At 40.1% G+C, this 23,810-nt stretch overlaps 1 protein-coding gene across 1 annotated transcript in view; it reads left to right on the forward strand.

Moving 5' to 3' along the window:
- Positions 1-23,810, forward strand: part of LOC150085105 (uncharacterized) — a 121,252-nt gene that overhangs the window by 80,424 nt on the left and 17,018 nt on the right. The window contains exons 2-5 of the mRNA XM_090376788.1: positions 355-492; positions 20,614-20,663; positions 22,635-22,751; positions 22,880-23,028. Of these exons, the coding sequence (XP_090232914.1) occupies positions 355-492; positions 20,614-20,663; positions 22,635-22,751; positions 22,880-23,028 (454 nt within the window). The remainder of the gene's footprint in view (positions 1-354; positions 493-20,613; positions 20,664-22,634; positions 22,752-22,879; positions 23,029-23,810) is intronic.

Here is a 23,810-nt window from a genome sequence, read left to right on the forward strand (position 1 = left end):
CTGTAGAAATAACAGGGACGCACCCTGGAGCGTGGCTGACAGGCTCAAATCTCCCTGCTCACAAAGAGATTCGATCAAAATTGAGGGGGAGAGTAATTCTCTATAAATTCAAGTTAAAATTAAACACTTCTTACAATGTAAATATTGAGAAAAATTCTTTGTTCATTGGGTCTGAAGAATAATTTCAGAAAAAGTCAAATAATTGAACAATCCTGCACAATTATGGCAAACGTTTCGAACGTGTTTTTGGACTTCGTTTTCAAGTTTAAATAGTTCAGGAAATCAATTTTTCAATTAAAATATGTTTTTTTAATAGTAAAATGATTTTTTCTGATGTATTTCCTATCATTTCAGACACTGGAGCCGTTGAAGAAGAAAAAACTTCGGAATCGGAGAAAAAAACAGCCGGAAATGAAGCGAAATATGCCTTCGACAATCCATATTTCCGGGATGACGAAGTGGACGGAGCAACGCCCGACGCTGCGGAGAAAGGTAATTGTCGTAGTACAGTATTGACCAAGGAGGTTTCCAGTTGCCCCTTCATTGAGACTAATAAATCGGGTCGCAGCTGCGAAAGTTACTCCACGCGATTAACTTTTGTACTTTTTTACTACGCCCATCAGGACGCCCATCAGATTGATCGCCCTCACTCAGGGAAAGAAGTTGGACCGCGGTTGGGTGGCGGGATGGAAGGGGGGAAAGAACCCATTGGCCAAGGTACAAGCGTAACACGCCATGACTGCATGAAGTCACTTTTCACACGTGCTCTGGGAACGAGAATGAAACTTGTTTATTAGAACAGGTCAAATGTTGAGGACTACGTTGAAGAAAATCGCAAATAAGCTTAAATGTAATTTAAGCTGGGACATTTTAACTCACAGGAGCTTTGCAATTGGCTTTCTGTCAAAATTAATTTGAAATGTGAATGTGAAGGGGCAATTAGTAATTGATGTGAAGCTTAATAATTTCCTCTTTATTATTTTTCATGCGAACAATGGCTGGATGCTTAAACATCCAAGAGCGTGTCCAAATCTCACCAACTGATATTCATGCAGGATGGAGCCCCTTAATATGTCTCACTAACCATTCGTGTGTGGCTGGACGATCAGACTCCTGTGAAGTGGCCGGGACCAATTAGGTACCACTTCTTTCGGTATCTTTGGACAATATACAAAATCGTATGTTGGAATCTGCCGCTGCCACGGATGTAATGTCATTAAATATTCTACAAGCAATGCGCACACTGTTCCAATTTATGTTGTTCTTCTGTTGCTAAACAAAATCAAAAAATGGGAGTTACTTGATAGATATCCTGTAGATTACGCCCTCTGTTGGACAAAAGAGAAATGGAAAATTAACAAAATTAATGGAAATTAATATAAGCCGAACGATTTTAAAATGTAAGAATTAATAAATGAAACTTGCAGTGTAAGAAGAGGGAAGAATTTGCAATTTTAAAACAGGAATTTGTAATATGAATTTTTAACCTGAGACATCAATCTGGAACGATTATTTCATGCCGATTGATTGTTTTGTGGTAAATATTTCTTGGTTTTTATCAGTAGCTGTAGCGTATTAGTTTTATCTATTTGAAATCGTGTCGGTGGATCAAAAATTTATCAACAAGCTCGCTCTCTCTCTCTCCCCTTTGGAGAATCAACTTAAGCGTTCCTGATACATCGTTCATTATACAAATGTTTTCTCAAGCATCGTTTTCAGCTCTCCAGTACTCAGTTGTCCTAGGACCTTGAACCGAATCTTCGCTAGAGAAAAAGTTCGCACAACCCTTCTTCTTAAAGCCGCCCAGCGATCTGGAATGCAAGAAATTGCAATGAATACACCTCAATCATAGTTGACTACAGTCAGAAACAAAACGTAACTGGGGCTTATTGTGCTGCTCACAGATTTCTTTTAAAATATTACGAAAGGAGCTGAAAGTGTAACGCAGTTTTGTTTAAATCCAATTTTTCAATTTCTTTCCAGATGAAACTGAAAGTGTGGTTATGCTGGTTGGGAGGGAGTGGTTAAAAAGTAAAGTTAGTTTTATTAAACATTATTACTTATTAGTTTTCCCTCGTAATGTATCTTCAAGTTTAAGTAAGAATACAAATTAGTTGAAAAAATGCATTTTTTTAAACGGAAAACTGAGACTGGGGTAGAAATATTTCAAAATTCATGCAAATCTTTGAAAGCTATGAATGCCATTTTTTATTTGGTTTAGGATTGAAACAGGTGTTAATTTATTTACTGGATACAAAAATATTGCCGCAGTGAGAATACTACTTGAACTGTTTTCATTTTGTGTCTTTTAATTGATTCTATTGGTCAATGAATTGCACTATGTAACAAAATGTTAGGTATTTCTATGTTTTACATAAATGCGAATCAATGCCATGGTCATGATACATGATACATGTGATGACCCTTCTGTATTTGCATAATTGAGAGACCAAATAAATGTGTAAGTTATCTTCAGACTCGTTCTGCTATATCTTTGGATATCACGTAAGTCTACAGCAGGAGAAATAACATCGTTGGTGTCACCAAAATAGGAAACCTAATCTAGAATACCTGTGGGTGATGAAGATGAGTTGTGAGCACCTCATATTTTCTCTTAGATGGAGGTCAACATTAGAAAGATGGTTTCGTGGTAGAGGTGTATGCCTTTTGCTACACCTCAAATATGGAAAGAGAGAGGATATAAACCATCACGACGACTAGTACTTTTGGTTGGTGTATGTATCAACTTTTGTCTGACGATAAAAACGCTGTGTATCCCAACATACTCCTCCATTGCTCCAGTGCAACACAGTGAATGCCTTCCAGCTCCTAGAGCGCTTTCCAAAGAAGAATTTCAAAAATGGGTGATGAATCTGATGAGCAAGATAATTGGGATTATGCTTCAAAGGCCTGTTCAAGTAAAATCACGTTTCCTAAGCAAGGGTTGGTTGGCTTAGTGAAGCATTTTTATCTAACCAAATCCTGTACAGAGCGCCTGACGTCTCGTTTAAAAGAGCATAATCTGTTGGATCTTGCCCAGCTGCAAGATTTCCACATGCAGAAGATATTAATCACAACCCAGAAGAGTGGCGTATTTTCGTAGATAATTCAATTGAAACTTTGAAAGCTATGTTGCTTCAGAGTAGGAATACACATTCATATGTTCCTGTTGTGTACTCTGTTCATATTAAAGAAAGTTACAGAAATGCGAAGCACGTGTTAGAAAATATTAGGTATGACCAGCATAAATGGGATGTCTATGGGGACTTCAAGATGCTGGGGTTCCTTCTAGATTTATAAGGTGGTTTTACGAAGTTCCATTGTTTTCTCTGCCACTGGGATTGCAGGGCAGTGGATCGACAAAAGAAAAGAGTGGTCTGCTAGAACTGAATTGCAGTCCGACGCACACAGTGCTCCAAGAAACATACTTGCTTCCATCACTTCATATCAAGCCAAGGCTGGTCAAATAAATTGCTAATGCATTTAGTCCTCAAAGTGACAGCATCAAGAATAAATAATCTATGTTTCTAAAATTGTCTGATGCAAAAGTGAAAGGTGGCATATTTATTGGTCCAGAAGTAAAGCAGATGTTGGCTTCATAAGAACTGCAAGACAAAATGAGATGCTGAGTGAAATGGCTGGCAGTCGTTTCGCCTTGTATAGAATAGGCTTCAGATAAGATTAAGAGTGAAAATTACAAACTAATTGACAAGTCCCTTGAAAATTATGAAAATATGGGATGCAGAATATCACTCAAGCTCTATTACTTTGGCCCTCGCAGTTAAGTAACACGGTGGTTATAATCAGTCTTCCCACATTGGATGGACAAGTTCCGAATCCTGTCAATGACAAGGAATTTTTATAGCCTCTTTTCACAATGGCTGAGTTAATCGGTTTAAGGCGAGGTTCGCATGCCCCCCCCCCACCCCGGAAACTCGAGTTTTTTGTCCAGCAAACAGAAAATCGACCAAAGAACACACGCAGTTTACAGACAATAAATTCAACTGATGCTCCTAAAACCCTGTTGAAGAAGCAACAACAACTAGCTTCAGCTAGCTAATTCTCTAACTTTCTTTATCTTTGAAATGTCTATGAAGAAAAAGTAAGTAATATTCAAAAACCAACGATTGATTTCGTACTCTAACAAAGCATATAGAATTGAGCATTACATTTTGTGTTCCAGCTCTGAAAAGAATGAGATTGATGAGTTGCCTCGGTGTTCCATCATAAGTAAACAGCAGCAATGCCCTACTGATATTGCCGAATTCGTATCGAAATATTTGTTCTTGAATGCGTTGATTCTATGAGAAAAGAAGTGGCAGATTAGATCATCCTTACAAACTTATAATTTAGAGAAAGATGAAGTTGTAGCCAAGAGTAAAAATAAAAGAACTTCAAAAGCATCACAAATAATCATTTGGATAACGAGTTCATTTCTAATTTTCTTGTTAAAAAGAATGAAGGGACAATTCATATCTAATATTCTCCTATCTGGAGCTATTCGCCTACTTTCTCTGGAGCATGTAATCCGTGCAATCCTGTTTACATCTACACGTGTTGGCTATTCGCAGTTATCTTTGGAATGCTGGAATGTTTCCTCCCATCCTTACAATCACACCGATTAATTCGAACGCGAAACAGATTGCAGCGCCGTCTTTAATGGATTTCCTGCTTTGCTACTTTGATAGATATCTAATGATAGGGTGCGTGGCTTTTTTTTTTAAACCAGGAAGTGGGGGATGTTATGTAGGTAACATTGTATGGCCTTTTATCAAAATGGAGAAGAGATGACAGAGAACTAAAAACAAACGTACGTAACTCGCGTGGAGTAATCTGCCTCTTCCATTGGTGGAGAAAAAACTGTAAAAAGTTTAAGTACTCTTCAAAGTCGTATATCTTTTTGAAAGTTCCATCGTAAACACCGGTTATCTTTTCATTGAAAGTTTAGGAATGCAGGAATGTTTAATGCATTTGGTGATAGATATGTTTATTGTGAAACGTCACAGACGCCAGAAGGTCAACAACGTTAGTGACTGAAGAGAACGGGAGGGAAAATCAACAAAAAATAAAATTGATTGCTATTTGTTGAAAACAAGTCTAAAATCGTTCTTGTTAGCAAACCAAATTCCCTTTTACTGGCACACATAGCTGCTATAGTAACTTGTTTAATATTTTAAAAGAGAGAGAGAGAAAGGCAGGTTGTATACGCTCAGTGGACAAATTATTAGGAATTAGCAATTAAGGAAAAGAAATGAACGGGCCTCTATTCTCTATGAGCTCTACTTGGACTGTGGGTTAATCTCTGTTGAGTAGAATAGTGATGACGATCCCTGCCATTTAATATATGGAAATTGCAGCATCTAGACTCTAGGCACGGGCGAGATGATCTGATTGAGATGTTTAAGGCTTTAAGTGAATTGAGCAAGCTCAATTCTGATGGGATTCTCCCTTCCACTTGCTCACACATGAGGAGGCACAAATTCAAACTGAGGGACGGTTGCAGAATACGCGGAAGTTTGCCTTTAGCCAGCGGGTGATTGATTGCTGGAACAAACTTCCATCTGTTGGGGAAGTTGATAGCTTAAATAAATTCAGGGAACGAGTATGCAAATTATTGGAGGAAATGCATAGGTGAAATGGGAGGTATCTTTTTTTTTACCTGATGCTGTATAAGGATCAGGTAAAATTTCTTGCATAATTTGCAACTGCTAACACCAAAACGGAAGCCAAAGGGGATTCTAAAACGTTGACTATTTGTTGAGCATAAAATTACACACAAAAAAATGTATTCAGACAGTCACAGACAGAAAAAATGCAAATAGGTGCAAAGAAAACTGATGTGGGTGATGATGTGTGTTACCTCATTGAGTATATAGATTGCACAGGAAGTTCGACTGCACTAATCTGAAGCCAGAATGTAGAAAACGCATGATCTATCAGACTCTGAAAAAGGTCTTATTGTGGGTGCGCGCTTAGCAGGAGCCACTATTTAAGAAACGAAAGACAGCTGGTTTCTCAAAAGTATCCAGCTCAAAGGGTGTTAATGATTGGAAAGCAGCGGCTCTTCCACGTCTCAAAGGCGTAAATGAGGTGCAGAAATAATACTTTAAGAGAGGAGCCGTCGAACTCTAAGGAGGACTGTATGGAAAAATAAAAAAAATAAATAAAATACATTTTCTGTTAATACTCCGGAACGATCACACGGTCAGAGAAGTTTGCAGCACCGTATTCAACATTCACGGGCTTGAATGCCAATCACTCAAGGCACATGTTTATGTGCCCTTTCGCTTGACTACTCGCTACGGTGGCATATGAAATCCAGTGTGCAGCAAATAAATCTGAATTCAACCAAGCCCAGAACTGCCACATTCCAACCAGTATAGGAATTGAAGAAATTGGGTATTGGCATTGGGTATCTGCCTATTCGGAAGCTACTTGTTTCAGAGAAAAAACATAAAATTCCGCCTGCAGTGATGCTGAGAATATCGTGATTGGAGAGTGGAAGAAAGTCGTGTGGTGAGACAAATCACGGTATATTTTGTTTTGCACTGACGGTAGGCAGCGAGTGTCCACGAAGCAATGAACCTTGCTTGCTTTGTTAAGACAATCTGTAGGTGGTATCATGGTATGGGGATGTTTTGTTTTGCACGCATTGGGTCCGCTGATACTGGTGGAAGGTCGAATATTGTCGAGGGAATACGTACTGAATTTTGTGTCAGAATATTGCACCTTGCAATGTCAGGCTTTTATCCCGAAGGTGATGGCTGCTTTATGTGTCAGAATTGTATCGGAGAACATTAGCATTAGAACAGGCATATGATGCAAGAAAGCAAGCTTATACAGCATCAGCCAAAAAAAAAAAAAAAAACCATCCCATTTCACCCATCTATTCGCTCCAAAGCTCTGCCTTCAATTTATTTGAGTTGTAAACTACAACGACAGATGGAAGTTTGTTCCAGCAATCAACCGCACGCTGGCTAAAGGCAAACTTCCGCACATCTATCCTACAACTGGCTTGCCTCAATTTGAATTTATGTCCCCACAGGCAATTAATCTGGGCAAGGTGCAGAATCCCATCAGCATTGAGCATGCTTACACCATTCAAGGCTTTATACACCTCTATCAGATCACCTCGTAGGTGCCTAGTCACCAGACACTGTAATTTGCAAATCTTAAGCCTTTCTTCTTAAGAGCACCCCTTTGTTCCATTCACTAATCTTATTGCTCTTCTCTGTACTCATTCAAACAGCTCTACATGCTTCCTAAAATGAGGCCTCCAGGCCTGTATACAGTACTCAAGGTATGGCCTGACCATTGCCTTATACAAGGAGATAATCACCTCCTTATCCCTGCTAGAAAAATTCCTGTACATCATTGACAAGACCCCCATGTCCTACTGACACCCTGTCTGCACTGCTCAGAAAACTTCATATCTGACTGTACAATTATCCCCAGGTCCTTTTCATTCTCTACCACGGTCAGTGTAGTACCACACAGCTGATATATTACTCTGGGGTTACTGCTACCTAATATGCAGTACTTTACATTTGCCAATGTTAAACTACAGTTGCCACCTCTCAGCCCATCTGCTCAACGTTTCTAGATCCTCTTGCATTAGCGTGCTGTCATTAGTGTCATTAACAACCCTGCCAACCTTCGTATCGTCCGCAAATTTGGACATTAAGCCATATATACCCTCATCAATATCATTAATAAATACAGAAAACAATAATGGACCCAACACTGAATCCTAGGGGACTCCACTAATAACTTCACGAAGAGCAATGTCCATTGATTACCACTCTCTGTCTTCTCCCACTCAACTATGCCTTTATCCATAGCAGAATTTTGCCCTTACTGCTCCAATTTGAACAGTAATCTTCCATGTGCAACAGTATCAAAAGCTTTCCTAAGATCCAAGTATATGATATCAAAATAATTTTTTGCAACCAATTCCTTTGTGACCACATCATAGCATCCAATCAAATTGGTCAGGCAAGACTTCCCCTTAACAAACCCATGCTGTGTCCGAACTATAACGGAAGTGTTGCCTAGATGATCCTGCAGTGCTTCTTTAGCAGGTGTTAATTTTCCCAGAACAGAAGTTAAACTAACAGGTCTGTAATTACTTGTGTCACCCTTTGATCCTTCTTTGTGAATTGGGTTCACATTTGCGCATCTCCAGTCCATGGGTACCTCCCCTGAGTCCAAGGAAGCTCTCATAATTATGGCTTAGGGTTTGCTTACTTCCTTTACTGCCTCCTTTAATATAACTGGATAGATCCCAACCACCCAACATGACACGGATTTCCATCATCTTCCTTGATCCCCTCATTCACCTGTTCTGAGTGCTATTGAGAATGTGTGGGATATGTTGGTGAGAGCTATCCGGCAACGAAATCCTCTTTCTTGAACTTTGTCGCAGCTGCGCGATATTTTGCTGGAAGATTGGTTACAAGTAGACCAAATCGGCCTAAAGCATTTAATAGAATTCATGCCTCACCGCGTACCTGCTGTTGTTTGTAAACTTGCCTCGGTTTAACTTTATACTTTCCTTAAACTAATTACTGAATTTTTGTCGATTAATTTCTATATTAAAAACTTAATTTACCCTCACGCACATCTTTAACAAATCATATTACACCCCTATCTTTTCACGCCGCGTGGAAAAGGCTTAAGTTGGAAGCTCCTTAGGGGATTTGATAAAAAGATGGAGAAATTTTATGGCTTTTTTGGCATTATAGCTCAGTTAGTTGGCCTAGACGAGTTTAATGGACTGAGTTATATGGCCTACGGTTATTTTTTTCTACAAATTCAACTGAGGTTTTTCATCCAGATAAACACACAAACGGATCATAGAAATCACGCAATACACTGAATCTTCATAATCTTTTTGCTTTGGTGTAAGAAAACAAGCGTTGTGCGCTTGCCGAAATTTAAGCACCTTAACTTCTCTCCACGTATGCCTTATAAAGGCTCTGAATTGTTTTTAATAATACAGGAGAACAAAACGTGTCTTACCCAACCATGCATGCAAGACAATGTCATCACTTCTATGCGCCGGGACGCAAACAAGGCAAATGCCATTCTTTTCTACTAACATGTAGAGGCATTATCCTCTTGTCTGCAAATATAGGTCTTTGTTCATTTTTACGCTCCTGAGAGCTGGCGCCCCTATGTCGCTTCCAAGTTTCCATGTTAACAAGGCTCAGAACCATGTAAAATGTATATAATTAATAGTTCACTCCCGTAGTAGTACTACCATTAGATGTAAGAACGAGTAAGAATGAATATTCACTCTCCTAGTCAAAAGAACAGGTCCACTGTTCATACCAAAATTTCATATCAAGGCCGAGTTTGCCAATCTTGGAAACATCCAAACCGACCATAAAATACACAAAATTTACACACGATATACCGAGTTATATCTTAACTGCCTAGACTCAAAAATGGACAAGTATTATATTGATTCGGAAGGATAGTAGAGGAATCATCATAGTATTACCATAGTGGTAACTAGTTGATACTATTGGGCATCACCTAGCGATGTCCAGCAATATCAGGGGCGAACTGAGAATGGCTCATAACCGAGCATCGCTGTGTCTGTACTGTACGACCAGAATCATTGAACCCACACACACTAAATAAACAAAAAGAGTTTTCGAATCCAGCAGATTCTGTTCGTAGAATGCAGTACGTGCTTGGGTTGGAGGTTGGGAAGACGAAAGATTTACTTATTTTGCTGGATGAAATACCCAAGTTTCTTTGGGGGAGGAACCGACTAACTTAGTCACGGAGTAAAAAGCACATAAAGTTCTTCTCGTCATTTTGACGGGATTCGAACCCAGGCATTTTCCACCCGGTGTAGGAAGGACAGTGATTATAACCACTGTACTACCGCGCAAACTAAGTTCAAGACTGGTGAAATTGTGTAAAGAGAGAGATTTGGTTCATTCAGATGGACACCTTCAGCAATTAAGTGGCTGAAGAGTTAAATTTAGCGAAAAACATCTGGATTCGTTTTCAAGAGAGCTTTGGCCGTCACCGGGACAATGCGCGAGGTGACAGCATGCGTTCTATATTGCGCAGTTTTTGGTAAAATAAGGAGGCTTGCAGCTTAATCATTCCCTTAATTCATCCGCTATAACTTCTTGCTTTTTCCCAAGTGGAAAGCTCAAGGGAACAATAATGAAAAGACTGTTGGGTGGCTATTTCGAAAGAACGGTTCCAGAAATCTGTTTTGCATTGTTGTTTGCATCCATGGGTGTAAGCCTTTCGGAAATAGGTGGACACTTTAGTTACATACTTCTAGGAAAAGGGACCCAAATCTGAGTAAACATAGGCAGTCACCACAGCCTCAGAAACTAGCATCCATCCGGCTCCCCACCCCTTCATTTTCAGCCCTGATTGCATCGCTGTTTTTGAACAGCCACCGAAAACCTGATCGGTGCTGCCACCTAGTGTTATAATGTATACATTATGGTGGCAGTTTTGCGACGCATCAGCATCTGAAACCATATTACTCCAGTGTACTATGGATGTAGGAGAGAGCGTGTATATTCGCTGGCCAAATAAGGTATTTTCTCTTCCCGAAATGGGTTAGCCTTGGTTGAACGGGCCCTTAAAAATTCTGTTTATACTCCGGTTGGTTGGTTGGCTGTTGGTGGGTTTTAGGCGCATCAACAACTTAGGCCATATTGCGCCGTATGTAATATGTCTGTAAATTGCGTGTGTTTTGTGGTCGATTTGTTGTTCGCTGGACAAAAACATTGAGTTTCCAGAAGAAAAAACCACTCTATCCTCTCCTGAAACTGACTAACTCAGTCGGGTTGTGACAGTCTCAATGAGAAGGGTTATAAGCATTCCTCGCCTCATTGAGGGAATTCGAACTCAAGTCTTTTCCGTACGGTGTGGGGAGGACAGTGATGATACCAACTATCTTGCCCGCGTGGGCTTTTGTATTCCGGTACAACCTCATAGATCAAAGGAGGTCACAGCTGGTCATTTGACAAGAATGTTATCATTAACTGTATTTTGTGATCACGTGGATTCCTTTCGCCACTTGTTGAACGAGTGACAGGGGATGAAACTAATGTACTGTTATGGAGGAGTGTATGTGTTCATACATAACCGACGCTATTCACAGGACCCTTTCTTGGCGGGTCTTTCTAAAATGAAGATCAAAATTCTCGCTACAAAATTACGAATGAAGGCTGAAAAGGCCCTTCCACTCGGATGTTAAAATTATGGCGATTGTTGTTTTTGGAAAAATTTGTTTATTATTTTATGATCTGTCGATGTCCACCCACTTTTTCTGTAATGGCAGCCCGAAGAGAGTGGCTTGACCACTTTCCAAGATGACACTGTTTACTCGCAGGCTGTGAATCTCGGTGTCGCGTGATCAAGGCAACGCAATAAACACCCATTCATTTCGATCCAGCACTCGCTGCAGTCCTAAGATAGGAACGCAAGGTCTCCTTTTGCGACCACCTTCAACATTGCGTAAATACTGACCTATCTCTTTAGTATGCCCACCACCTCTCACAGAAAGAGAGAGAGAGAGAGGTATACACTTCAGAATTCTTTCCTTCTCTCCCCCCTTCTCTATCTTCCTTAGATGACTGCCGTTGACTTTACCTTGACGCTCCTCTCGCCAAGGGCGAATTCCTGACTTAGAGCGGGAGGAGGTTGAAGCGGACTGGGTGGTTAAAACGCTTGTGTGTGTAATGCGCAGTCACGTTCTTGCAATCTTGCGCTTAATAAACAACTCCACGTTGCTCTCATCAGAGCCATCTGGAGAGTAATTAATGAAATATCGAAATGGTTATTAGCATTGGGAATCGATTCCATGACCTCGCAAAGAGGTTTCTTACATGACTGGAAGACGATTATTTATAGTTCTAGTTTCTCATCGCACTTTAAGTAGACAGCAGTTCATGCCTGCTAATCAAGCCTTCCTAGGTGGATATTTTAGATCATGTTTCGTAGCTAATTGCATCTTTCTCATCGCAGGAGATGAATGAAGGATGCTATTATTGTCCCCACACGTTTCTGCGTTATTAGGAGCCCTTCAGAGAAAGGGTATTCCCAGTTAGCGCAGTGACTGCAGTTTTTCATATCTTGCAAAAAAGGCCAGGGTTCGATTACTGTCCTGATTTGGACTTTTGTGAGATCTTCTCAAACGCATTGGCACATTTATGCATAGGCGGTTTAAGCATGCTTAATGGTTTCAAAATTTTTGAAATATAAGCCCAAGCACACAAAAGTTTATATCAGTGGGGGGCTCAAAATCCTACAAGTGCCTCAAGATTCCAACTGATCTAAATGCACCAAAGATCACACAGTGGCCCATATAGTCAGTGTTTGATGAGATTTATATGGTTTTCTCCTACAGAAACTAGTTTTTCATCCCGTAAAACGATCAACCCGGCTATAGAGATCACGCAGTTTACTGTATAGCTGGTAACCAACTACTTGGTCCTGTCCAAAAACACTTTCGAAGTTCCTGCAATCACTGGTGGAAATAGAATATTACACTGCAGTCTGAAAAGGGGACATCGGAAAATTTTCTAAGGGGATTGATATTTTGCTGATAACATCAGACGCAACAATATAGCCAATAACAACTTACAATACAGAATTCAGAATAACAGAACGTAAATAATTAACCATGATTTGAAAGGAAACGTACGCGCCCGTTTATATTATATTTATTTTATTTGCTTCTTTACTCTTTCTTCTTTTCTTCTTGGAAATCTCTAATGCACAATCAATGATTAACTATTGCTCAAGGCGAGGTCCTTCTCTTCCTTTACAAGTTTACATGGCCAGAACAATTCTCTCGACATTGTTGCAGTGCATATCCCACCAGTTCCAGACGCAAAAGTAGTTGATGGACTCCTCAATTGGCTGCTTAACCATCTCCATTAATCATTGAAACACGTCATGTGTGGGGATTTCAATCTCCTGAAGACCCTGGGGAACCTCAAGAGAAGACTGAGTTAGCGTCTAGGTATATTAGGTTTTAAACTGGTTAGTACACCACCCACGAGGGACGAAAGCACATTGGACCTCGCGCTCGTGTCAGCAAATAGAAATGTTCATCACTTCTGGTAGAAGGAAAGTCACAACCAAAACAATTACAGCGCCAAAAATTGAAAACCGATTAACTCGGCCAACGTGGGAAAAAAAAACCCCTAAAAGTTCCTCACTTTTTTGATGGGATTATAAACCGTACCTTTTCCACATGGTCAGTGATTGAGCTATCCTGCAGTCTCCCTTTCAAACGGCACGCAACCGTTTGAAAGGGAGACTTTATAGGATGGCCCAATCATTTGTTTTATCTGACCATTTTTTGATAGATCTTTGTTTTGTGGTAAGTCATAGTTGAACATTTAACTGGACTGATATTAAGATAGTTGGCCGCTGCCCAGATTAAAAATTCATCAATGGATAGTTGAAGGTTTTCAACATCTTGTGTTAGCACACTTAAATTACTTCAGATGAAAACTGTAGATGTCTCGGTGAATGATAGATCATTCGTAAATATCACAAAGAGGTGGTATTTGTACAGGTCACTGGTACAGATCCTCGCACAACTCCCCTCTCTGATATTTTTAAAAAAAAATTTTAGAGATACACGAAAGCCAACTCATTTGCCCGTATGTAATATGTCCATAGAGTGCGTTCTGTGGTTGATTTGCTTGTTTTTCTGGACTAAAAACCCGAGTTTCCAGGGGCGGTGAAGACGTTGGTGGAGGTAAGAATGCGTTAAATGTGGGTGCCCGGTACGAATCTAGGGGTGGATAACTCCTTTGTGTCTTTTGATAAAATCTTGATTTCGGCTGTTCAATCTGGTATAATTTGTTGCTTGTTTGAGATTGCCACTTTCTGTCCATGTTTTCAGAGGCTTTTTGAATGACACGGATAAGGTCGTTGTATGGAACTTTATGCAGGAGAGAGATTACATTTGATGGATTCTTGCAGCGCTTGATTGGCACGTTAATTGCCCAGTAATCCAGAATCCAGGAATTCAAGAGAATCTAACTCTTTGTTGTTTTGTGCTGAAGTGAGATAAGCAATAAAGAATTTTTCTTAGACGAGGATGATCTCCTAGCTGTAACACTTAATGAGTCATGAATGCTACCCGTTGACCACGTGAGGAACAAGAGTGCGGAGTTAGTGGGCTAGCATAGATAAGGTGTCAGTGGTTCAATAGGTAGTAAAATTCCGAGCGTGATGGGTAAAAGGATGGATTTATCGGACTTTGATAAAGGAGAGATTGTAGGTGCTCAACGAGCTGGCGCCTCGATTTTCCAAACGGCTGAACTGGTGGGGTGTTTGAAAGGCGCCGTAGTTAAAGTGTACCCGGACTGCTGTCAAAATTGTCAAACAGCGACTCGACGGCAAAACTGCAAAGGTCAGCGAAAGGTTGATGTTAGAGGTGAGAGCCGGGTCCGTATAGGCGAGCAGGCTCAGCACTGTTAAAGAGTTGACTACCCAATACAACATGGGCCAATCCGGAACAATATCTGGCATGACCATAAGTCGCACGCTCGCACGATTGGGCTATACCAGCAGACAACTCCTACGGCATTCTCTCCTAACCAAGGTTCATCGGCGTAAAAGACGCCTGGTGCTAAGAGTATGCAAGTTGGACGTTAGAAGACTGGAAGAAGGTGTGATGGTCGGATGAGTCACGTTATTTACTCCACACCGTGGATGGTCGTGTAGGGATTTGGCGTCAACAACATGAGGCTCTTCATCCATTATTTATGGTATCAAAAGTGCAGGCCGGTGGAGGCGGTTGTATGGTGTGCGGCATGTTTCATTGGCAGGAACTTGGACCCCTGGTGCACGTGGAACAACGTATCACTAGTCTCCGCTATCGTCAACTGCTTGCTGACTGTATACACCCCACTATGTTACACTTTTTTCCGAATGGCAATGGTGTCTTCCAAGATGACAATGCGCCGAACCATCGGCACTTGTGCAGGAATGGTTTGAAAAACACAGTTCTGACCTCCAGCCTATCGATTGGCCTCCGAACTCCGCCGATATCAATCCCATAGAGCACTTGTGGGACACTATTGAAAAGCATATCAGGCGTCTGGATACACCAATCGCCTCCATACTTGCATTGCTGACCGCATTACGCACAGCTTGGTTGGCCATACCTCCCGAACGCTTCCGACATCTTGTTGAATCAATGCCACGTCAGATAGCTGTTGTACTGAGGGAAACAGAAGGACCTGAGAAGTATTAGGTAGGTGGTCATAATTCAGTGATCATTCAGTGTATATTGCATTCTATGGGAAGAGACAGAAATTATGCTGTTTGGATGGATTGTGCTGCACTTGGGTGTGCATCCGTTTTGAGCCATCAGTGTACAAACGACTTGTATTTGTATTACTTATGCGTAATGTAACTGTTCTATGTGTTGTTTTGGGATTGCGTTTTGTTTCAACTGTGTGAGGTCCATGTCAAAATCGATCGAACTGATTTCTCAAGACCGAAGGGATGTTGGTTTATCTTGGTAGATTTTATCGACAGTTAAGTTCCATTGTGAAAATAATCCTTTTAGTCTGATACCCGCTTGTTTGCATATGCTAGGTTTGTTATTATATAAGGTTTCGACCTGACGTAGCGGAGTGGTCAGGGCGCGAGTGCAGTAACACACGCTCATTGAGTAGACTGGAATTCATGCCTGTGACTGCTAAATACGATTAACATTTGTATTGATTGATTTATTGTAAACTCCACTGACCTGGTGGTCATCCCGGAATATAAACGAGTATCCAAGAGAAATCGATCCAAATTACAGAGCTGCGCATTATGCAAATTATTCATACCTATAAAAAACAAGAGTTGCGACCACATCTTCATTCCCGTTTTTGGCTTGCTCAATGCAAGATTATTCTTTCAGATGGCTGGCCGTTAGTTGGACCACTTGAAGCCAGGCAGTCACAGACGGAGATGGCGTTGTCTTAATGTGTCACACAGTGTCGTGTTGGCACTGTGGAAGCACTTTCAGGAGAAGGAACTATTACAAGAAAGCTGGCCAGGATCGCCTGAGTGCTACGTCAACCAGAACAGAACAGAACGCTATCTGGGTCTGTTCAGGTTGGCGTTCTAACAGCAAGACGGAGCAAGAACCCTGCGATGTTTCGTCTTGAATTGTCTCTTGAAGTTGATGTGGCCACAGGTGAAAACATTTCCAACCGGACTGTGTTAAGAAGGCTCATTTCAAGTGGACTACGCAAGGAAGCCAGCAGTTTATATCCTATTAACCACAAACCACCACAGAGCTCGTGGAAACTGGTGCCATGAACATGTGACTTGGAGCCATGACAAATGGGATACAGTTCTTTTTTCTGATGAGTCCCGTTTTATCCTACAAACGGATTGTAGGCGTCATTTCATCTGGAGACAACGAAGAATGCGGTACCTTCTCTCCAACATCAGAGAAAGGGACACTTTATTTGAAGTGACATGTGGGTGACTTTAATAGGAATCCCACTAAAAGATGTGGTGGTTTTGAAAATTGTTCTGAATTTCTTTGGTTTTTCGTTTTTATAAGTAGGTCATTTGAGTTCAAACTTCAAACCATTTTTGGTAGACCAACTATGTTCTGGACGCTTTCATATGACAAAGGAAGAAATTTTACTAACAGGTTGACCTGTTAAAGAGTGAAAAATCAGAAAGAGTGGAGAGATGGTTTGGTTCACATCTTTCTTTTGTCTCTTGGCAGTAGATAGACTAGGATCATCATGCTTCCGATGACATTCAGTTTGGTCTGTAGATCCAGGTTTGTCGGATCCATTATTGGCCTTTTCTCCCTGAAAGGTTTACTTTTTTTCTTTCCGATTTCTCGCTTTGCCACGAGGTGACAGGAGTGGTGTCACCCGGTGACCAAGCGACTGAAGAATTAGGCTAGTAAATAAAAGCAAAAGAAGATGGATTTCTTCCATTAAATCAGTAAAAGAAGAAAGTTTGTTTACCATGTAGTCAGAATGTATAGATATAAGCGCTTAGAACTTCAGAAAGAACAAAAGAATGTATACAAGATATATAAAAGATGACTTAATGCTTTTAGAACGCTTGTATCAGTAATCGCTTGGCACTCAGAGCCCACACAGATCGTCTGATATTGCCTATGCCGTCTGCAACTTGTATTGTTGCCCACTTATCTGCGGTGCGCCAAGTAGAAGTTGGCTCACTTCTACGTCTTCCATCCAAGAAATACATAATGCTCTTTCCGCACCAGTGCTTACCACCATTTCTATTTACACTACAGCAGTGCCACAGGTGGCTACTTCAGCAAACAAATGATGACGAAAATTCTGCCTTCATCTTTTTTTTTTACCACTGTAAGCACATTACCAAACTTCTAAAATTTGAAGCTACTTTTTACTTTACATCAATAAATACTATTTGAAAATCCAAAATTGAGCGAAATTCTTGAATAATTGAGTCCTATCTCTTTGACCCCGGTTACAGCTGTTTCGTCATGCGTGATATGAAAACATTTGGGAGTCATCAGTTTATGTTGGAAACAGTGTGGTAGTGAGTCATCGTGATTCAGTAGAAATGCTAATATTAGCAAATTCCGTGGGCAGAAATCTCAGCTGTCCTCGTACGAAATAATTATACGCCTCGTGACATTCTCCGAGCATCTGAGGGTGTTCGGATTGGGAAATTGTGGTGAATCACGGGCGGTGCTGTTTACTATCTTGTTCAGTACATCGCGAAGACTTGGCTCAACTGTGTTGCGTACTCATTAAACAAAAAGAGAGAGAAAAAGGAAAAAAAAATTAATGACCTTGTCGCAACTTTAAATTTATGTGCGCGAAATAACTTCAGGACAGCTGGAATGAAGGGCATCCAGCGTTTTATCAAGTCTATGAGCTGCATTCCACTGTGGGGGAAAAGCATTCTTGTCCCCATCTTCTCTGAAGCATTAAGGACCAGGAAAATCACCGAATAATTAACTTCCGGGAAAATCTATAAGCGCTTTTTTTTCTTTTCTTTCAAGTGAAATTGGTGAACGTCTTGGACGCACTTGGAACTTACTAGCTGCACACCTGTACGTTCTCCACCTTAGATGTTTGTTAAAGTCGAAGAGGAAAACCACATCAGTTGGGATTGCGAAATTGTTAACGAGAATCTTGCATTCCTGTGCGATTACCGTATTTCCCGTGTACAAGATGCATTTTTTTTTATTCCGAAAACAAACACTAAAATTATACTGTTTCTTTGGAACAAAGATTCAAGGACATCGATACTAGACATCTAGAAAAGGGAAGCTTTTCTATTTAAAAACCAATCCAAGTGCTCTTACCAAAGAAGCAGGAGTATCTCATAAGTAGTAGATGATTTTGTTAACGAAGTGAAACTGCAGTGAGCTTAAGATCGGTTTTTAGGCACACAAAAGGGATGGGTATCGGCGAGATAAATCCAAATACTGTATTTGATAAAAAATTTTACCATTTCCATTATCTTCATTTTGCAAGCAAGGGATGTTACAATCTAATGGAAGAAAGATAGTATGAAATTTGTGCCAAAGGGTGATTCGTTACTGGATGACTAGTCTTCGTTTTGTAGAGTTTGGAATCCTATATTTATTCCAGACTCTACTAAACTCTTTTTTTTTTATGGATGATGATGCATTTCTGTCTTGTATCCTTCTGAAATGATATTAATACCCATCATCCGGTAGACCAAGAAAATTGACTAACCACGAAGCGGTATTTACGTGAACTTCAAAAATATATCTAATTTTATTGGATCTTTGATCTTTTGGTATATAATTCATCCAGTTCCCAACAAGAGGAGCTGCAATTGTCAAGATTGTCCTCAGACATCTCAAGAGATCTTTTCGTTTTTGGGGGGAAGGGGATGGAGGGAAGCTCACAAGTCCCACATAACACCAGTGAAGCCCAACCGTCATTTGAAATGGTGAATTGCCCATTATTTTTTGGAGCAAAAAAGTAGCGCTACATGTGTAGCCCTTGTTTTCAGTTGGAAGAATATATGGAGAACGCTGGCAGCAGTGAAATTCAGAATACGAAGTATCATCGTATGAGGTTGCCTCTCGTGGTTCATACAGGATTATTGTCCATATTGCTCATTATCCATGTATAATCCATACAAAAAAATAATAAGATTTTTTTTCGCTTCTGAAAAAATTGGGCCACACCTTAATAACTGCTTTAATATAGAAAAAATCTATTTTATTCAACATTAATGGTGTCAGGATACTTTGTGGAGGATTGCGTATTATTAAAAGCAGGGTTTAGAGAGGCGGATTTTCTCTGGTTCCTCTGCTCGGCACATCTTCAAAAGAAGTATGGTCAAGAATGACCTTGTAAGATCGATTACTCAGAACACCTTTGAGCCAAGCGAGAAATGGCCTCGCTGTTCCATCCATGAGAAGAGAATATTTTCGGGAGCAGTAATTAGATTCGTGAGTTGGTTGGCAGTTGTAGGGTTTAAGACGCATCAGCAACTTAGGATATATTGAGACGTATATATTATGTCTGTAAACTGCGTGCGTTCTGTGGTTAATTTGCTATTTACTGGTCGAAAAACCCAAGTTTCCGATTGATAAAACCATGCTACCCTCGCCTGAGGCCGACTAACTCGGCCATGTTGAAAAAGGCCAATAAAAATTCCTGGCATCATTAACGGGATTCGAACTCAGTCTTTTCCACGTGGTGTGGAGAGGACACTGTGCTATTCACGAGGACATTTGATGAGTTGTACCATCTGCGTGTTAATATAAGCACAAAGTCATTATCATCAGTGTTCTACCAAGGGCAGGTCCAAGCGTATCAGGTGGAGAGAATATCGGGTTACTTTCTCTCGTTTCCAGTTATTCGGGCACGATAATGCAGCTCCCACCTTTCCCTCACAGCAATTCCCAGTCCACCCCTCTCTCAGCACGTGGCCCTTCATTAAACGTAACTCGGTTTATCGTGGTGGGCGTTGCAGCCTCTTAACACATTGGCTTCCAAGTGTGCCACCACACAGGTGCGTAGCTAAATCGAGGGTTGACTCCTTTTTCCTGCGCGTTGTTCCTCGATCTATTGGCACGCACCAAACCAACACATTCCACGAAACCACGCAAATTAGATAGCTCGGATCAACGAACTGTAAACACAGTTTGACTCTGCAACGGATAAATCAACGGGACTCAACTTTCTTGTACGCGATTGAACCACAAAGTAAACTGGGTTTAAATACAACACGATATGCCTCGATGGTAAAAGAAAATTTAGGGGGTTGAACTCAAAATTTAGTTTCTGCTGAGCTTCATCAGCATTTAAGAATTTTGAGTGGGAGATTGAGTTGGCACATCATTTCGTTTATACCCAATGTTAGCAATTGAGGTAGGATGGTTTGAGCAGCTCTTATTTTGACCTAGGGCGTCTTAAAATGTAACTGTGCCCTCAAGAAAATACGGTACTGCGCGTATTTAATCTGCTCATGCAAGATCAGATGATTTTTATTTTGATTAATATTAAAATTAAATTTTAATTTATTTATAATATAAAAATAAAATTTTAATGTATTTATGTATTTCAACTTAAAAGTTTTTACCTTTGGTTTCAGGACAAGCCGGCTTGCCTGTTGATAATGGCACCACCGCTGCAAACACAAAAGTAAGTTTTCCATTTCGAAATTTGTCCGATAAAGACAGGATAATCATTTGAAATGAAAATGCGAATAACATCGACTAAAAGAGTGCTGGAGATATTAAATTTACAAGTGGCATTCTCGACTTTGCCTAATTTGTCACAAAAATCATTGAAAATGATCATCCTTGTGATGAGAACATACTGAGAACGGCTTGTGAATGCTATCTCTAGCACTCTTTTATTCAAAGTTATTCGCATTTTTATGAGTACTCATTTAAAATGATCACCCAAAACAGACTTTTTTTATTATTTTGTAGCAAAAGACTGTGACTTTATGTTCACAAAATTTGCAGTTCTTTTAAAAATTAAAAAAAAAAAAAAAAAAAAAAGAGTATTGACTTATTTTGCTAATAATACCATAACATATAAACCAAGGATAGAAGAAACATTGGTTGATCGGTTACTTGTTTCTAAAAGAAGTGGCCCGGGTTATTCTGCTCCCACTGAAAGCGGAAGCCGAGTATTCGCCATTAAGCCATCTGACACCCTGCCAGGACAGCTGTTTCTAAGTTACTGGCTTCTCACTAGACTACCCGCCTCTGTTAGCAAACCTATGCTGAACTGTGGATAATATATTTTCTCGAATCAACAGCCAAGAGATTTATGGTCATTAAATGAATAACAATCATTAGTTGCCTTGGCTGAAATTACAAACGCTCTAACCTTCATTGAATTAAGGCATTTCAAAGATACCATCTCCTTAAATGAAAAATGAAAAATTTCGTGTACCTCGGGCATTTTAAATATATACTAAATTGCCAAAATATTAGGAAACGGACGAATATGGCCATTTTATGCATCCCTGTCGCCCTCGTGGGTAGCATGGTTGGTTGAATCACCGTCCTCCCCATAGCGAGTGGAAAATACCTCGATTCGAATCCCGTCAATGAGCCAGGAATTTTTCTGGGCCTTTTTCACATCTTGGCTGAGTTAGTCGGTCTCAGATGATGTGTATGTTCCCTGTTTATGGCGGCCCCCAGGCATGTGCTATCTCCACTAATGTCTCTGTGAGGGAATAATCTCTGTACAATGGCCGACATAGTATTAACACACACTACAATACTGTAGTGTGTTATCCATGTCAGGCCATTTTGCCACTAGGGGACAGCTGTCCGTGGACCTCCTGGACAGCCAATTCAACTTATCATCTATAGTTATTCCTAAATACTTATTGGTTTTAACATACGCTATTTGTTTATTATATATACGTGCAGTAAGTGGATGATCATAATTGAAAGTCCCTTAAAAACCATCAGCTTAGTTTTTGTTATAGAGATATTCAACTTATGTAATGTAACCCATTGGGTCAGATCCTCCAATATTTTCTTAATCCTTGTCTCCAAGACCAATCTTGAAGATCCCGGAACACAAATTACCAAATCATCTGCGTACGCTATAAAATGTTCAGTGTTCAAGACTCCGAGAGAAACCAGGGAAGGATTCTTCCCTGGTTTCAGGGTCATCTTTAAAATTGCTAACTTCCATATTTCTGGAAAAACTGATTCTAAAAGGCATTTGTTAAACATATTTAACAATATTTCAGGATAAATTTCAAACATCTTAACTATTACTGTATTTTCTGCTAAATCCCAACCAGGACATTTATTTAACCTAACTTGTTTCATAGATGACTTAGGTCTATCACTACTGGACTGTATAATTCGGGAAGAAAGTGGAATCCCTGCTACTTTACACCCTCCTTGACAAACTTGGCGGACATGTTCTTGCATTCATATTATGTCATATTATAACCACTCTTACTTCATCCATTATTATTTGAGAACGTTGACAGTTTATCTGGCTAAAGGAATGGAGAGATTTAGGAAGCATTTTTAACTAATAATCTTTATTTTTATTTTTAACCAGAAAAATTCTCTGTAGTGTGATTGAAAGATGGTTGAACCACAGGTTTAATATTTTTTCTTCTCATTCCAGCTCAGCGCAGTCTCCAAAATAAAGAAGCTGAAACCGGTCAGAAACCTTCCTTTTTCGTCGGTATTCAATACGGGAAGGAAACATCGAGCTATGGATGACTCCTTTCTTGCAGCTATGGTAAGTTGGTTCTTTAATCTTTACCCAAAAATAAAGTATCGACCTGTCTAAACTTTAAAAAAATGAAACTTTTACTCTGAATTTATTCGTCACACACAGTTGGCAGTACTGTCCTTTTCTGTATGCAGGAACCCGAACGAATCTTGGTGCCTCTCCGGGGTCATGACTTTACTGGACTCGGCTTTAACATCTGTGGCAACATGCGAGATGGTATATTTGTCAAAGACGTCTTACATCGTGGCCCAGCCAGCGAGTCTGGTAAAATACGCGCAGGTAAGCAACATATTTTTATTTAAATTTGAGCATTAAAATTACTTTTGAAGAGTCCTCGTCGGCAGAATAGTTGGTAGAATCGCCGTTCTTAGGGCATGTTTCTATGGATAGTGGTTCAGAGGGATTCACAGGCTCCGACTCAGGAGGATTCATAATTATAGAGACACAGTGAAATGAAATAATACTTCTAGCATTTAAAATTAAAAACATTCGAATTGGCTAAATATAGATATAAAAAGCTGATCCTCAATTAGACAGAAGGAATAGTTGAAATATCGGACCTATTATTGAGAATTTTGTTCCAGTACCCCTCAGATCAACAGCGAATCTGTTCTGGTCAGCATCAAGATTCTGTGCCTGTTTGGGCATTTGAGGAAGAAACCTGTCTGAAAGATGGAGCCTTGTTGAATTTTGGCAGAGCTAGAATTGGTCTTTAAGGCATTTTCCAGCCCCAAATCTCCCAGAATAAAGGTATTGATATTATACTCATTTTCATATTGACTGTTGCTAGGAGGCACTGGGCTTCAATTAAGGTGGAGAACCGTTGAATCTCCAGAGTGTGGGCAACCTCGGTAATGCAATTCTGAGGTGGACGGTTTTGTTTTCTGATGGATTTCGGAGCCGGATTTCTGAAGAAAAGACCGGTTTAATTGTTGACAGTGTTACTGAAGCTCCGATTTCAGCTGCATAAAGTGGAAAGATGACTATGATAATGTGACTCAGGTGGTTGTCATTTCATAAGTAATATATAGGAGACGTTGCTTTTCTATTCCATCGGACTCGTGA

The sequence above is a fragment of the Mastigoproctus giganteus genome, chromosome 6 (assembly GCF_048544385.1).
Source record: "Mastigoproctus giganteus isolate SK-2022 chromosome 6, ASM4854438v1, whole genome shotgun sequence".
In the NCBI taxonomy this organism is placed as follows: Eukaryota; Metazoa; Arthropoda; class Arachnida; order Uropygi; family Thelyphonidae; genus Mastigoproctus; species Mastigoproctus giganteus.